General features: G+C 53.2%; 2 protein-coding genes and 1 long non-coding RNA gene across 10 annotated transcripts in view; 1 reads left to right on the top strand and 2 right to left on the bottom strand.

Moving 5' to 3' along the window:
• The window catches only part of INTS10 (integrator complex subunit 10), a 33,383-nt gene extending 31,698 nt beyond the window's left edge, over positions 1–1,685 (top strand). For all 5 annotated transcript variants that reach the window (XM_086380487.1, XM_086380486.1, XM_086380489.1 and 2 more), the window contains one exon: positions 1,371–1,685. In XM_086380487.1, the coding sequence (XP_086236613.1) occupies positions 1,371–1,527 (157 nt within the window). In that variant the 3' untranslated portion in view covers positions 1,528–1,685. The remainder of the gene's footprint in view (positions 1–1,370) is intronic.
• Positions 1,686–5,779: 4,094 nt separating this feature from the next.
• LOC147343850 (uncharacterized) lies at positions 5,780–7,536 on the bottom strand. The gene is made up of 2 exons (XR_015156246.1): positions 7,387–7,536; positions 5,780–6,169 (listed from the first exon to the last, which is right to left on the bottom strand). It is a non-coding gene; the product is annotated as an uncharacterized LOC147343850 (long non-coding RNA).
• A 1,604-nt stretch (positions 7,537–9,140) lies between these two features.
• HGSNAT (heparan-alpha-glucosaminide N-acetyltransferase) overlaps positions 9,141–16,572 on the bottom strand; it is a 34,053-nt gene continuing 26,621 nt past the window's right edge. For 3 of the 4 annotated variants that reach the window (XM_086380490.1, XM_086380492.1, XM_086380491.1), the window contains 7 exons: positions 15,358–15,479; positions 14,826–14,952; positions 13,672–13,758; positions 12,014–12,091; positions 11,077–11,147; positions 10,872–10,984; positions 9,141–10,221 (listed from right to left, as the gene is read on the bottom strand). In XM_086380490.1, the coding sequence (XP_086236616.1) occupies positions 10,040–10,221; positions 10,872–10,984; positions 11,077–11,147; positions 12,014–12,091; positions 13,672–13,758; positions 14,826–14,952; positions 15,358–15,479 (780 nt within the window). In that variant the 3' untranslated portion in view covers positions 9,141–10,039. Of the gene's footprint in view, positions 10,222–10,444; positions 10,609–10,871; positions 10,985–11,076; positions 11,148–12,013; positions 12,092–13,671; positions 13,759–14,825; positions 14,953–15,357; positions 15,480–16,572 lie in introns of all 4 variants that reach the window. The other variant, XR_015156245.1, reaches the window with a different exon arrangement.

Genomic DNA, 16,572 nt, shown 5'->3' with positions numbered 1-16,572 from the left:
GTGTGGAAACGGTCTGGCCTTGGGCCCATGCCCAGCGGGACATGGCGTTTTGTGATTACCAGCATGAAGGGGCGCCTCTGGTTGGAGGCTCCCATGCCCTTCACTCAGGGTCTGCCAACACCAGTGTCTTTCACTGGGTCAGAGGGCGGGCTCTCATGTGGGGCTGCAGGCTGGGTCCCCAAGAGCCGTATCTCAGGGCAGCACAGAGGGGCTGCTTGTGCCCCCAGTGGGGCTCACTGACCCTGTGTCCTCCCTGCCGAGGTCAGCAGCCGGACCCGGCTAGAAGTGTCCACGGAGACCCGAGTTTTGTCTGTGGCTGTGCTGGCGAACGCTGCGTAGTTCTGTAAGCCGCCCACGGGCACGTGGAGTGGCCGGTAGTACAGTGCTCGTCTAACCACGCCTGGGTTTATTTCCCCTTCTGTTACCCTGCAACTTTCCACTTCTGTTGTTCTTACTTGATATGATTCAGGTTTTAAAAACAGAAACATTTTTAAAAGTGGTCTCAAACCTTTTAATTTTGGCCAGTACCCTCACAGTCTAGTTTTACATCCCTGTGCCTGTCTGAGGGGAGTTAGGCAGAGGGCTGGGGATGGAGGTGCCTTGTGTTGGTCTGAATCCACCCCATCACTGAGCAGCTGGTTACAACTCCTTTCCTCTGACTTGAACCCACTGAACTTTGCTAGGTGTTTCTTTTCCTTTCTTCATGTTGGTGTCCGGGGTTCCCTCTGTGACCCCCTTCTCTGAGGCACACCCTCCAGGGCACCCTGAGCAACCCGCCTTTGCTTCCCCGACCAGGGGCTCCCGGGCCCCCCCAGACCTCGAGGAGGCTCTCCTCCAGGGACTCTGCTCCCGTGTCCGTGCCAGACCCGCATCTCAGGACCCCAGCTGTGCCCACTTCCCGCACATAGGCCTGGCATCGTGGGGAGCAGAGTCGTGTTGGTGACCCAGGCTGTGCGGAGACCCCAGCCAGGGGTCACGGCCACAGTCCTGCCCACTCAGGCGACCTGCCCCCCGAGGCCGGCCTGGCTGGGCCCGAGAGCCATGTGGCCTGAGCAGTGAGCCCCGCGTCACTGAACTGTGTGCGAGTCGGGGGAGCCCAGCGTCAGAGCTGCGGGAGCCAGAGGCAGGCAGCCGGCATCTGGCTGGAACTGCTCAGGCACGTAGAACAGCCTTGTCCCGAGTGGGGAAGGTGACACTCCGGTTCTGAGTCTTTCCAAGAAGCACCAGGCGGGGGGCTGTTTGGTCAGGGCGTTTTTCTTTCCAAAGCTCTCCGCTAGTTTGAGGCAGGCCGTTCTCCTGCCCGGGGACCGCGGACCTGTGCGGCCGTGCTAACCAACCGCCCGTTTGTCTCCCTGTCGCCGCCCCGCCAGGCACCACACGGTCACCCGGGGCATCACCAAGGGCGTGAAGGAGGACTTCCGCCTGGCCATGGAGCGACAGGTGTCCCGCTGCGGGGAGAGCCTGATGCTGGTGCTGCACAGGTTCTGCGTCAACGAGAAGATCCTGCTGCTCCAAACCCTGGCCTGAGGGCCCTCCCGGAAGGGAGCCTCCAGGTCTGACTCCTCCGTCACTTAGAAGCAGTTCCCAAGAGTCTGAGAAGCTGTTTCTATTTTTGTCACTTTTTGGGGTAATTTTTGTAAAACAAAAGAACTTGTTTTGTAAATAAATTGGGGTGTTTTTTTGTTTTTACTTTTTAATTCTTTTAAGTGTACGAACGAGAGTGTCCTTTATTTAGAAAGACGTTTGCTTCCACGACCTCAAGATTTTCTTTAGCATAGTTAGGCTTTGGTGACTATTAGGTATCAACACCTAGACCTTTTCCTTCAGCAAGTTTTAATATCGAAAACCTTCATGCCAGAATGAACGAGAGTGAGCTTCCACTGAAGGTGCTGTGGGGGCCAGGGTGGGTCCTGCCCAGAGGTCCGGGAAGGGTGTGGAGGACGTGTCCCCGGCCCTGCAGCCACCCACCAGCCCAGCTCCAGCTGGCCCCTCCTTTCTGATACCAGGGACAAGCTCCTGCCTCTGCCTCAGGCGTGTCATGGGAGCAGGCATGGGCCCTTCCCCCGGGTGGCTGTGAAGATGGAGAGGGACGAGCTTGGGCCAGGGCTTCCCACCTCTTGAGTCCGTGGGAGCAGGCATGGGCCCTCCCCCGGGTGGCTGTGAAGATGGAGAGGGACGAGCTTGGCCCAGGGCTTCCCACCTCTGAGTCCGTGGGAGCAGGCATGGGCCCTCCCCCGGGTGGCTGTGAAGATGGAGAGGGACGAGCTTGGCCCAGGGCTTCCCACCTCTGAGTCCGTGGGAGCAGGCATGGGCCCTCCCCCGGTGGCTGTGAAGATGGAGAGGGACGAGCTTGGGCCAGGGCTTCCCACCTCTGAGTCCATGGGAGCAGGCATGGGCCCTCCCCCGGTGGCTGTGAAGATGGAGAGGGATGAGCTTGGCCCAGGGCTTCCCACCTCTGAGTCCGTGGGAGCAGGCATGGGCCCTCCCCTGGTGGCTGTGAAGATGGAGAGGGACAAGCTTGGCCCAGGGCTTCCCACCTCTGAGTCCAGCATGGGTGTCAGGCTGGTGTCTGTCACTGTTTCTGAAATACCTTAGGTAAGCATCACATGAACAGTTGTTTCTCAGGAGCCTGAAGAATGAAAGAGCTAAGAAGTTCAGTCACTGCTGGCGAAGCGGGTCCATTGCCTGCACGTGCAGCAAGCCAGATGCTGAGGTGCAGCGGTTTGCAGCCAAGTGAGGCACGAGAACAAGTCTCGGAGCCGCCGCCGAGGGTGAGGGGCACTTGTAGTGTGAGCAGGGTGGCTGCAGGCACAGGGACAGATGAAGTGATGGCTCTTCTGTGCCGGGGTACCTGGGCTCCTGCCTCGGCACATTCACACCAGAGGCCCCAAACGTGATCTGAGGGTGGAGGCTTCTGATAGCAGGCCATTCACAGGAACCCCACATGGCCCCACCTTCAGGGTTGGGGATCCAAACCACGCTTAGCCACCTTGTGCTGGGCAGGAGCTAACTCCAGGCTCCCAGGCTGCAAGAGGCCAGGAGGCTGTGCATTTAAAGAGGAAGAACAGAAAACAGATAACCAAACTGAGCTTGTTGAGTGAAAACAGGCTGCAGGTGGAGCAGTTTTAACCTGTTCCCTTCACTGGAGTCCTGTGAGAGAAGCTCAGGAACTTGTTAGTCACCAGTTTTGGTCACCCCTCTAGAGAGTGAAAAAGTTGGCTTAAAGCTCAACATTCAGAAAACTAAGATCATGGCATCTGGTCCCATCACTTCATGGGAAATAGATAGGGAAACAGTGGAAATAATGTCAGACTTTATTTTGGGGGGCTCCAAAATCACTGCAGATGTTGATTGCAGCCATGAAATTAAAAGACACTTACTCCTTGGAAGGAAAGTTATGACCAACCTAAATAGTATATTCAAAAGCAGAGACATTACTTTGCCAACAAAGGTCCGTCTAGTCAAGGCTATGGTTTTTCCAGTGGTCATGTATGGGTGTGAGAGTTGGACTGTGAAGAAAGCTGAGCGCCAAAGAATTGATGCTTTTGAACTGTGGTGTTGGAGAAGACTCTTGAGAGTCCCTTGAACTGCAAGAAGATCCAACCAGTCCATCCCAAAGGAGATCAGCCCTGGGTGTTCATTGGAAGGACTGATGCTGAAGCTGAAACTCCGATACTTTGGCCACCTCATGCGAAGAGTTGACTCATTGGAAAAGACTCTGATGCTGGGAGGGATTGGGGACAGGAGGAGAAGGGGATGACAGAGGATGAGATGGCTGGATGGCATCACCGACTCAACGGACATAAGTTTGGGTAGACTCCAGGAGTTGGTGATGGACAGGGAGGCCTTGTGTGCTGCGATTCATGGGGTCGCAAAGAGTTGGACACGACTGAGCAACTGAACTGACTTGACTGACTAGAGCATGGCTTCATTACCTTGCATGAGAAGTTTATATAAAGGGGCTTCCCTGGTGGTCTAGTGGTTAAGCCTTCACCTTGCAGTGCCAGGGGACACAGGTTCAGTCCCTGGTTGGGGAATTAAGATCCTGCATGCCACAGGACAACTAAGCCTACTCACTGCACAAGCCCAACTAAGACCTAACACAGCCAAATAAACAAATGTTTTTAAAAATATTTTTTTTTAATGACCATACTGCTCAAGACAATCTACAGATTCAATGCAATCCCTATCAAATTACCAATGGCACTTTTCCACAAAACTAGAACAAAAGCTTTAAAAACCTGTATGGAAACACATAAGACCCCACCCAAGTAAGCCAAAGCCATCATAAGAAACAAAAACAGAGCTAGAGGAATCAGGTTCCCTGACTTGAGACTATACTACAAAGCTACAGTCATCAAAACAGTATGGTACTGGCAAAGAAACAGAAATGGAAAAAAGGCAGTCTCTTCAATATGTGGTGCTGGGAAACTGGACAGCTACATGTAGAAGAACAAAATCAGAACATTCTTAACACCATATAGAAATACCAACTCAAAATAGATTAAAGACCTAAATGTAAGACCAGATACTATAAAACTCTCAGAGAGAAATATAGGCAGGATATTTCTTTGACATAAATCAGCAATATATTTTGGATCTATATCCTAGAATAACAAAAACAAATGAGACCTAATTAAAACTTTTTGCACACAAAAGGAAACCATAGATAGGAGGAAAAGATAACCCAGAGAACACATTTGCAAATGATAACAACTGACAATCTTCAGAATAGAGAGACACCTCACGCAACTCAATATCAAATCACATAACTCAGTCAAAAACTGGGCAGAAGACTTATATATTTCTCTGAAGATGACTGATGGCCAAGAAGCACATGGAAAAAATGCTTATTATCACATATTATTAGGGAAATGCAAATCAAAACTACAATGAGGTATCACCTCACACCAGTCAGAATGGCCATCACCAAAAAGTCTACATATAAATGCTGGAGAGGGTGAGGAGAAAAGGGAACCCTCCTCCCTGTTGGTAGGAATGTAAATTAGTGCAGCCGCTATGAAGAACAGTGTGGAGGCGCCTTAAAAAACTAAAAACAGAGCTACCATGCGACCCAGCAATCCCCACGGAGCAACTAAGCCCGTGTGTCAGCACCACTGAGCCTGTGCTCTAGAGCCTGGGAGTCGCAACAAGAGAAGCATCGCGATGAGAAGCCCAAGCACCTCAGCGAAGAGTAGCCCCCGCTCCCTGCAGCTAGAAAAAAGCCCAGCAAAAAAGAGAAATGTGCAGCAATGAAGACTCGGCACAGCCAAAGACAAACAAAAAAAATTTTTTTTTTTAAATCATCCTGTTGTTTTTACCATCATGTGTGTTGCCCCTAGCAACTTTCACAGTAAACGCCGTAGACACTTTTTGGTTTCATAATCCCTTCTTCAGATCAGTGTTTGGGGGCTGCACACATCAAGACTTCCTAACACCCACGTGTGTAGCCCCAGATAAAAGGGACCAATCATCTTTTTTTTTTAATTCAGTGGTGCCTGGGGTTTGTTAAACGGATGTGAGCTGCTGTCTCCTAGGCAGGCAGGAATTGGTGCCACTTCACAGTAGTGGTAAAGAACCCGCCTGCCAAGGCAGGAAGACATAGAGACGTGGGCGGGCTCAATCCCTGGGTTGGGAAGATCCCCTGGAGGAGGAAATGGCAATCCACTCCAACATTCTTGCCTGGAGAATCCCATGGACAGAGGAGCCTGGCAGGATACAGTCCAGGGGGTTGCAAAGAGTCAGGCATGACTGAAGGGACTTGGCATGCACACACGACTTAACAAGCCAAACAACATATGGAGTTTAATCACATAGAAGAAAATTTCTTATGTATCAAGTGGAAAGGTGTGACCACTGGCAAGGTAAAACGCAACACTGAAAAGCCATGAAAGGTGGGAAAAACAGAAAAGAACTGACCTCTGTAGAGAGTCCTGGAGATCAGGACAGAATCCCACTGGCCCTGAGATGGGAACAGACTCTGTGGGAAGCCATGTGCTTGGCCCTGTGGGACGGAGGCCAGCTGTCCTGACAGCTGTGCTCAGGCTGGATTCTGCCAAGGAGAGCCGGGGGGAGGCTGGCTGCCTCTGCGTGTCTGCACATCCGCAATTAAATCAGGCGTTAACATGTAGCGTGTCTAATCAACTTTGAATTTGGAAATGCATTTAGCCTGGAGAAAAACAATGTATGGGAATTAATGCCCAAGAAAAACTGATTGTCAGGAGAAAAATGTTGGCTCGCCTCATCCGTGAAAACAGGTTACACAAACACACAACTGAAGACCACCCTGGCAGTGCGTTTTCCCGCCTAATTTCAAACTCTAAACAAAAGTTGTGTTTAAATCCCGCACTGCATTGTTCTAGGGTTGTGGCTCTACTGCTTAGTGTCTTTTTTAAAGCTCTTCCCCTGGATTTTCACAATTGATGGAAACCTCTTCTGAAAGGCAGTTTGAGATGTTGAGAAAATTTCTCAAAGTCCGTTTGCCACCCCTGTTTATTTGGGATGACATTAAAGGAAAGAAGCTAATATGCTGACTTTTATTTAAGCTGATACTGGGTGACACAAACTCGACTGCTGTGCATCATGAAAGAGGCCTTTTATGGGCCAGCGTGATGGAGGTAAAGTGTAAGAACAGCAGCCTACTAACTTCATTATAAAGAGGAATTAGGAATCTACGTGCACAAATGAAGACACGATGTTAGCTTACGATAGCCCCACTACAGAACAGCACGCTTTGCTTTGTTCCTCAAGGATTCCACCCGACTTCCCCCAAAGATGCCCCGTGACGGGTGTTTTCTGCAGGCAGCGCTGCCCAGGGGCGTCCACACCCCTCCCCAGGGAGATGCCAGCTGTCCCCACTCAGCCCGGGCCCAGCCAGGCCAAGCTCCCTGTCATGGCTGGTCTTGCACAGTCTGGGGAGGGTTTTCTGGACAATAACATTAGGCGCCATCGAGGGAACGCCTGCTCCCTCCCGCGTGGAGTTGATTTGTGTGCAGCCTTCCCGATGGCGATGGGGCGGCATCTGGGCCTTGGGGTTGAACTGGGGCCTGCTCGCCCCAGGACTACTTCCGGGTGATGCTCTCCTGCTAACCCAGCTGGAGCCGGAGTTCCTGTGCTTTCAAGCTCAAGACACCCTAACTGGTGTTCTCCCCAGTTGGGTGCACTGCCTCTGCAGGGGGCCCTGCTCAGCCACACCCACTGAGATTGGGGGGGACACAGCCGTGACCACCCACAGAGGTGCCCTGCAAGAGAGGGGCCTCCTCAGCGAGGACCACCCCTTACCCCTGCACGCACACGTGCATGCCAGGTATACGCTACATTTTCAGCACTTAGACTAAGGACACACCCACCACCACCGCTTTGCTTCCACGAATGTTGATTTGGCACCTGTTCCACGTGGGCATGGGGCCCGGGCACGGCGTCTGCACTTGAAGAACGTGCAAATGGGCAAGGCCTCACCCTCCACGAGCTATGGTCCAGCGCGGGAGGCCGGTTCAGTGCCTAGATGACTGTCGTGCAGGGCAGAAAGCGATCACGCTGCGAGGTTGACCCCAGTCACATATTAGAGGACACAGAGGAAAAAAATATTACTTTGGGATAAGAACAGGAGATGAGAGAAGGTACCCTAGAGGCAGGGGGTGAGTGTGACAGCTCAGATGTCGACAGAAAATGAAGAAGAAAAAAGTAGAACAGGACCACTAGTCACAGTCAGACGCCAGAGGCCCAGCTCCCTGAGGAGGTGGGAAGTGGTGCTGGAACTAGGAGGCACATCCAAGGGCTGGGAGGAAGCCAGGCAGGTGCTCTGGGCTCAGCCAGGGACGGTTTTGCCTGCCCACAGCGCTGTTCCAGCTCCAGGGGAAGTTCTTGCAAGGAAGGCATTTGATCTGAGAGCGTCCCCCATGACTCAATCTGCCTGCCAATGCAGGAGACACAGGAAACGGTTTCGATCCCTGGGTCAGGAAGATCCCCTGGAGGAGGGCATGGCCACCCACTCCAGTATTCTTGCCTGGAGAATCCCACGGACAGAGGAGCCTGGTGGGCTACAGTCCACAGGATCACAAAGAGTGAGACACGACCGAGCAACTAAGCACCGTGACACTGCTTTATGAAGTATAATCCATTCCCCCCACCCCTCAAACGCCAAAAGGCTTTTATTGTTGGAAAATTAAAGCAATCACAGCTCTATGAACTAACTGATCAGGCCTTGTGAAAAAATAATGTAAGTCAACTCTGCAAACAGGTCATCTAAGTGCCAGTTTCTGAATTTCCACCACCCGGGGCTGACAGTTGGCTACACCGCAAAGGGTAACAGGAACCTGGTTCTGATGCTGCGGGAACAGATATGGTAAACAGGACTGAGGGGCAGCCCTGGCTTTACACTGAGGGGGACACTTGATAATGGCAGTTTCCCACCTACACTGCTCGCGTTTTCCTCCTGACAAGTTGTCCACCTCCTCCCAGCACAGCCCACTCCACGATGCTGCCGGGGCCTCCAACAGTGAGGTGCAGCACGGCCTGGGGCAGTGAACAGTGACTTTACAGGAGGGACCCAGGGAGGGAGGCCAGTTCAGAAATGATTCCAAGGGTCTGGGCAAGAGGAGCAGGCGGTGACCATGAGAATGAGGACTTCCGGGTGGGAGCCGGGGACAGACCTGAGAAGACTGCGACGACTGAACGCGGGAAAGGGGCAGACAGGAGGGAAGGCGGGTGAAGCCGGGAGACGGAGGGTCAGCTGTGTGCAGAGCTGGGGCAGCCCGAGCTGGAAAGTTCTGCGGAAGACGGGGGCGGGGGGTGCCCGGATGCTGGCGGTCATGCAGGTGGAGGCATCCTCGGGCGGGCAGGTACAAGTTGGGATGTAAGTTGGGGCAGAGACAGGGTAGCTGGAAAACACGTCATCCACGGGGCGACAGCTGACGCCAGGGGACGGGCTGAGGTGAGCCCACTTCATCACACGAGGATGCTCCACAGTGCGACCTTTCTGCCACAGAGAAGCCCTGGACACAGGACCCTGCATCACGGGAGTGCTGGTCCTCTGTGTTCTCCGCCTTCGCGCCCGACAAACGATGCTTTAGTTTGGTGATTCCAAGCAAGAAAGCTGCCTCTGCCGTGGAGGGTCATTCTGAAAGGAGTCACTCCAGTGAGAGCTTTTTAAACATCATTTATTTTGAAGCATTTTCGGTAACAAAATGATCTCTTCTAAGGATTTCAGGAAAGCCACTGATGCCTCCCACCCCACTGGGTCTCAGGGCTAGAGCGGACCTGCCTGGTGAGGATGGCAGAGCGAGCGGGCTCCTCTCTTCCTAGAGACAGAGGATGGCTCAGGGGACCCTCCCCCTCCAGATACACAGACAGACGGACGGGTGAGAGGCGGGTGGGCAGACAGATGGAGAGGTGATGAGCTCAGGGAGGTGCCTAAGTAGATAACTGTTGGTGAGCATGGCCAGGAATCACACGTCTACAGTTTCACTTATTTTTCAAGTGGGGAAATGCAGACATTGGCTTCTGAGGGAAAGGCATTTTTTTGGACCCACCCATACCTTACGGATCTGAAAGGATATTACTTGGACTTTCTTGGAATATTAAACTACGTAACCAAAATATAGTAGACTATGTTACTACACGTGACACCCAGTGAGCTTCACAGTCAGACACGGCAGCGATGGTGGCATCTTGGTCTCTGTGGACAAGCGTGGGAAGACAAGGCTGCAGGGAAACATGGATGAGGCAGCTTCATCCGGCACAGAAGCAAAGGCGCCTGGTCATCCCTTGTGAAAAATTCAACCACACAGCCTTAGAATGAAGTTCCAGAGGCAGCTGTGCACACAGCAGATGGAGAGAAAAGACAATTATGGTTCAGCTGTTTGAGCTCTGTGTACACAGGCCGAGTCGGACGAGCTGTGTCCCAGTCAACCAGCCTGAGCATGTCCGCATCGCCCCCTTAGCTGGGAAACACACAGCCCATCTGTTTTATAAGCAAGGACTCCTGTCAGTGATCCCTGGGGCCCAGCCATTCTGCCAGGAACACATCTCGGCTGGGGCCTCAGATTTTCCAGAACACCTTCTTCTTATAGAGGACGAAGGCGATGAGCACCCACAGGGTGGTGGCGACCATGTTCTGCACGAGGTGCTCCTTGTGTGACTGCTGGTCCCCCAGCTTCCACTGGAAGGGGAAGTAGTTGGCGAAGACCTCATGGCCCACGTACACCAGGATCGAGTTCATCCCTGGGGAGACACAGTGGTCATCCGCCTAACTCTGGACGTTTGACTTTGGTTCAGTGGAAAAAGAGAAAAAGCACCCACTTCTGCTATCGGCTATGGCCCAAAGATATAAGGGATGGGTATGTTAAGGATTTGAGTGTAAATTACAACCGAAAGTTAGAAAATACTCCTGTTGTCAAGTGTGACTCTGGAATACTAAACCTGAAAGTCAGAAATATTAACTTACCTTCTCTACCCAGAAAACCCGAGGACAAGACAGAGTAGCTGTTACTGGACTCGGGGCTGAAACGAGTCACTGAAATCGTCTGCCGCCTCTCGTCTTGGGTGGAAGCGTGTCTAAACCGGCCCCAGCGTCCCCAGGCGGCGCCTAGCATCACTCACGCGTCATCTCTAGGGTGCATGTGTGGGGGTGGTTGTTCCATGAGAAGGCACAGCCCCTTTTGTGAAGCGCCCCGAACCAATGACCTGCCTGAGGAGGCCAGCCGGGTGCGTTTACGACCCCACAAACGAAACGGTAAAATGGGGGGCTGCCTGGGAACAGAGCCAGCGATGCCTGCCTGGGCCCCCGGGACACGCTCCGCACCGGCCACTCGCGGCCTCCAGCCGGTCCTCTGGGTGCCCTCCTCCGCGCAGCCTGGGGCGGGGGGGCTCACCCGGGTAGAAGAACGGGGCTCCCGTCCACAGCCCCTTGACATCCACCACGGGGTAGAGGGCCAGCAGGATGAGGAAGGCCAAGGAGCTCAGCGTGGTGACGTAGGAGATGGACCTGGGGGACAGCGGGCGTCTTAGGGCCCCGGAGAGCGCGGCGGACGCCCGCCCCACCCCCAGGTGTGATGGCGGCGGGGCTTCCACACCTACCAGAGGTTTTTGTTTACTGGAATAAAGCCTTCATTTTCAGATGCTTTCGTCAGAGCCACAGAAACAAGCCCCTGGAGGTGGGGATGGGGTGGGGAGAAAAATGTTAAAAGTTTTTTCCCTCATCTCCAGAAACAACGGTGGTTCCAAACTGAAAACCAGGAGTGACTTCCTCGCTTAGGGAAAGCTGGAAAGTGTGCCCTCCGTTTTATTCTTTTAACTAGAAAAACATGTTTAAGGTATCAGTATGGGCTCCCCTGGTGGTCCAGTGGTTACAAATCCGCCTTGCAATGCAGGGGACACAGGTTCGATCCCTGGTCCGGGCAGAGTCCACATGCCGTGGAGCAAATAAGCCTGCGCACCACACGACTGAGCCCACACACCCTACAGCCAGCGCTCTGCAACAAGAGAAGTCCCCGGGATGAGACGCTAACTAGAGTAGCCCCACCCGCCACACCTAGAGAAACGCCTGAGCACAGCAATGAGAGCCCAGCACAGCCAGAACAAAACTAATAATTACATAACCAAACAAGATACAGAGCTAAAAACACTCTCCACAAAGCGCCTTCTCAGCACTGCCCTGAGTTGAAGGTAAACGAGCTGATCAGCTGGAGTGAATCCTCGGAGGAAACACAACCGCAGGGTCAGAGGGGAGAGGAACGCTAGGCTTCTCTTCTGCCACCTGCCGACCTGCTATCGGGGGCCAGGTCCTACTGGCAAAGGCCCCCCCAGAATCCACCCCTCCGCTCTGTTACCTCATGGGTTCACTGACTTCCTTAAAGAGACTTCTAAGAAAACCAACCTGAGCATTTAGGCCTCGGGATGATGAAGTGAAGAATGTTCTGGCCCGACGGCTGCGACCCCAGAGCTAAATGTTTTCTTTCTTTGAAACGTGAATGTGTGAAGGGAAGGAACTTCAGTGAGGGAGGGGGTGACTTACAAGAAGACAACCCCAGGCAGCAAATCTGATCAGGATGCCTCTGGTCTGGTCCTTGTAATACAGGAGTATCTTCCCTGCCTGGGGAAGAAAATGCAGGTGTCCAAGAGAACCAGCTGAGGGGATTCTTATTTCATATTCACCCAGTGTTCCAGGACAGACTCGCCTGCAGGCACTGCGGTTACCAGGGAATGAATGGTCCCCTGCCCTTGGCTAGTGGGGGCCAGAGGCGCAAGGACCACTGGGGAGGGGGCCGCGCAGAGGACGCGCTGCCGGGCTGAGGCCACGAGCGCGAGGCAGGAACAGCAGGCACGCAGCGTGTTGCACGGTGAAAACACACGGCCGCCCTGCTGGGCTGCAGGTGGTTCGGAAAGGCCCAGGGGGTCAGAGGTGGGAAGGAGGGAGCAGGCGGCACGAGCCTTCTCCCACAGGCGATGGGAGCCAAGCAAAGTCACTCCCCCCGCCACGTAACCAGAGACCAGCTCAGGCTGGGCTGCTGGATGGCCCCGTCTGTCAGGGGTAGAGAAGGGGGACAGAGGCAGTGTGGACCCAGAGGCAGGGAACACTTTAAAAACAGAAAAATCTGCACTTTGCATAAACCACCCCCCAAATTAGGATTTTCTGACAACACTGAAGAAAGCGTTAATAATTTATAAGAGCTAAAACTTATGAATGTCCTGTTCTTGGAGCCTTATGTGAATTAACTTATTTGGGTGCTATTAACTTATATAAATGCTATTGAAGCACATGGGGTACAGAAACACTCCCTGGACGGCCCAGTGGGTGTGCAGGGTCCAGGCACGGGTGGCGGTCAGCACTCCTTACCAGAGTTAGGGCACGCACAGATTTACCTGGAGAGCATATGGGGGGGTTAAATGCATTTACTAATAAAAGCAGCAATGTAAACTCTACAGTAGGCAGCATCCCCACCCAGGAAATTACTGAACCACCAAAATGTAAATACTGCAGACCCGCACTGTCCTACCCGGGAGCCACTGGCCCCCTGTGGCCCCCTGTGGCCCCCTGTGACTGTTCAAGTGTAAATTTAAATGAAATAAAAAACCAGTTCCGCCACATCTGGAGGACTCTGCAGCCACACACAGAACAGTTTAAGCATCACAGAGGTCCCCCAGGAAGGGGTACGTGGTCTTTCCCCTCCCAGTCATCTCCTCTCAAATAATGGTTTCCGACACCAAATCAGGAGAATTTCAGGAAGGAAAGTCTGGGCTGCTCAGAATCTTTTAACATAATTGTCTCTGAGAAACCGAGAGCCACGGGTACTGGCTCGGGCAAAGAGTATGCGTAATCTGAAACTGTGTGACGTGCACACGGAAGAAAGGTTGACAGGTGACCTTCCAGACGCGGTCCAGCCCAGCAGGGACACCTCTCACCGTGGGGCTGCTGTTCCCACGGCCGAGACGAGCCATGTGAGTAACAACTTCTGAGACCACCGGAACGACACCTAATTATATGAGCGCACTAACTTTTAGCGCCCTCTAGTTGTGATGATCTGCCAAACAAAAGCAGAATTTATTAGGCCTGAATTACACAGAAGATCGTGCTTCCAACGACTTCTTTTAGTCAAACAGACATGTGGCTGAGTGATGAACCAATAGTCACAAACTGTCAGGAACACGCATTCTCATGAAATGAACAAATACCTGAACTCCCAAAAACGCCATCACGATGGAGTTGATGGTCCCCAAGATGCCCTCTGGGTCATAGGCCACCTCGGTGTGATAAAGCACCTGAACAGGACGAGAAGGCAGGACTCACTAACTGACCGAAAACACACACAAACAACTCGCAGACGAAATACAAACTTCAATACACCCCAGCAGTCAATGTGTTTGGTTTTGCTGCAGAAATTCACTGCCAACTTGTGGTCAGAAATTCACTGCCAACTTGTGGCCAACTTCTGGCCAAGAAAGTGTGTGCTGTGTGGAAGGAAACGCAGATGTGAGCCCTGGTGCAGGGCAGCCGCCTTGACCTCAGGTGGTCCAGGAGATGATACTGGGACCCATGCCCCTGACACAACACATCCCTAGCCAGCTTCAAACACTATGGTATCTTTTACTTTTCAGGTTTATCCTTTGGGATCAAGCCTATTGTGACTTTGACTTCTTCCTTTCCTCTTTCAAGGCAAATAACATTTAAAAATACATTTGTACTATTTCATTATAAAAGAAATGGTTATTGTAGAAAAGGCAGAAATTTGGAGCCAGTTATTGTCATGGATGCTGGGGGCATCACCCAGCTCTCCCGCCCCAGCTCGTCCCACCCCTCTGGGGAGGAGAGCATCCCGAAGTAGTAATGGTGGAAAGCTCTCAGCTGCTCCTGGGTTTGTCCCTGAAGGGAGCCAGCTCTGGAGAGTCACCCCCTTGCTGGGCCACCCACACCCCACCAGGGATGTCAAGGGCCTGGTCCCGCACACCCCACTGAGAACACCTCTGAGGGGCTGTCCCGGCCCCCAGGACACCAGCGGGGTCTGCGTGTGACAGTCCCCCTGCCCGGTCCTGCTTCCTCCAGCCCCACACTTCCTCCAGCTCCTCCAGGCCTCCCCTGTTGGAACCGCCCACCCTACCCTGGACCTGAGACCCACGGGAAAGCACCTCGCGCACACCTGGTGCCGGGGAGCCCCCCTTTAAAAGCCAAAGAAACACACCGCCCACGGCCAACACAGTGAGGTCTCTTAGGTCAGCCAACTTCAGACACAGCTTGGCTCCGCCCTAGTCTACTCCTCGGTTGCAGCTGGGGGCTGGCCGCCCCCTTTCCGCCCCTCAGGCTCCATCCTGTCCAGGCGGCGCCCACTCACAGCGGAGGAAGGGTGCTGGTAGAGATGCTGGTCACCCAGGAGCAGACGGTCCACGTAGCCCGCGGCGCCGCCCGTGCAGTTCCGGTACTTGCCCCCGTCTCCGATGCCACCGGGCCCCAGGTAACCCCTGAGGAGGCGAGAACACGGGCTTCACCCGCCAGGCATGAGGGAGGGCTGCGCACGGGCCATGTGCGTGCCCACCACACCCCCGAAGCGCCGCCAACTCCCGCCCGCCCTGAGTGCTGTGCACAACCCCTGCAAAGCCCCTGACTCCCTGGCCGCCCCAGGGGTGAGACAGAGGCGGCGGCCCAAAGTCCATCCGCACTCCCGCTGACCCTGGGAGACCTGCCAGAGACGGGCCTCTGGACACGCATTCCACCCCCTCCTCCCCTGCCCTGACACCAGGGAGTCTTCAAGGAGGACAGAGAGGAAGGAGGTCCCGACATGGGCAGGCTGACAGCTAGAACCCAGAGGCTCCGACTTGGCAGAAACAGCCGTGCAAACGGGGTTGGTTCCCCGCAGGGCTCCTCACGTGGGGCACCCGGGAACCGGTAAGAAGAAGGTCAAGGCCAGCCAGACGCCTTCCAGTATCAGCACGAAGAGCCACTGGGGCCAACTGGCCGTGATGTCCAGCAGAGAAAAGCAGCTTCTCTCCTGGGGGGAGGGGCCGCACATAAAGAACACGTGTGAACTCAGGCAGAATGGGAAATAAGGTGCAGCTGCACATGTATTCAGGACGCTCCTGGGAGGCTCTTCGTGGCCTTGATGGTGGTAACACAGAACAGATGTGTGTTTATTCCAAACGCAGATACGCCACCTCTGTGACATGGGCTTCCTTGGTAGCTCAGCTGGCAAAGAATCTGCCTGCGATGCAAGACATCCAGGTTCGATTCCTGGGTGGGAAAGAGCCCCTGGAGCAGGGCACAGCAACCCACTCAAGTATTTTTGCCTGGAGAATCCCATGGACAGAGGAGCCTGGCAGGATACAGGCCATGGGGTTGCAAAGAGTTGGACACGACTGAGTGACTAAGCACAGCATATGACATGTCACAGTAAAATGTTAGTGGAGAAGTTATTAGTGGAAAATTCTACTCTTGTATCCAAGCAATTTAAAGAGAGATGTTCATACAGAAACATGTACACGAATGGACACGGAATCATTATTCATAGCAGCCAAAAACTGAAAACAGGTCAACTGTCCATCAACTGATGAACGAATACAAAATATGTTACATTCAGAAAACAGAATGTTATTCAGGAGTAAAAAGGAGTCAAGTACTCATGGCATAACATGGATAAACCTCAAAAAATATTCTGCTAAGTGAAAGAAGCCGGACATGAGAAGCCACGTACTGTGAGATTCCATGTCTATGACATGTAATTCCATGTCTATGACATGTCCAGAACAGGCAGATCAACAGACAGACAGCAGATTAGGGGTTGTCTAGGGCCGGGGGACCTAGGGTTGGGGAGTGGCTGGGAGTGAGACAGGGTGTTTTCCGGGGGTAATGATGAAACTATTCCAGAATCAGGCAGTGGTGATGACTGCACAACTCTGTGACTATACCAAATATCCCTCAATTTTACACCTCGAGGGTGTGAGTTTTATGGGATGTGAACTATATCTCAATAAAGTTATTATTTTAAAAAGAAATACAACTGAATTTTAAAAAGGAAAATGAAATTTCAGCTTTGGGAGCTCTGCTGGTTGAAGGAACAAGGGGTACAGCCCACCTGCTCCTGGTGT

Source organism: Bos grunniens, chromosome 27 (genome assembly GCF_055505025.1).
Source record: "Bos grunniens cultivar Pamir isolate PY7600 chromosome 27, Bosgru_T2T1.0, whole genome shotgun sequence".
NCBI lineage: Eukaryota > Metazoa > Chordata > Mammalia > Artiodactyla > Bovidae > Bos > Bos grunniens.
Note: the sequence above shows the minus strand (reverse complement) of the source record. Positions and strands in the feature narration are given on the sequence as shown.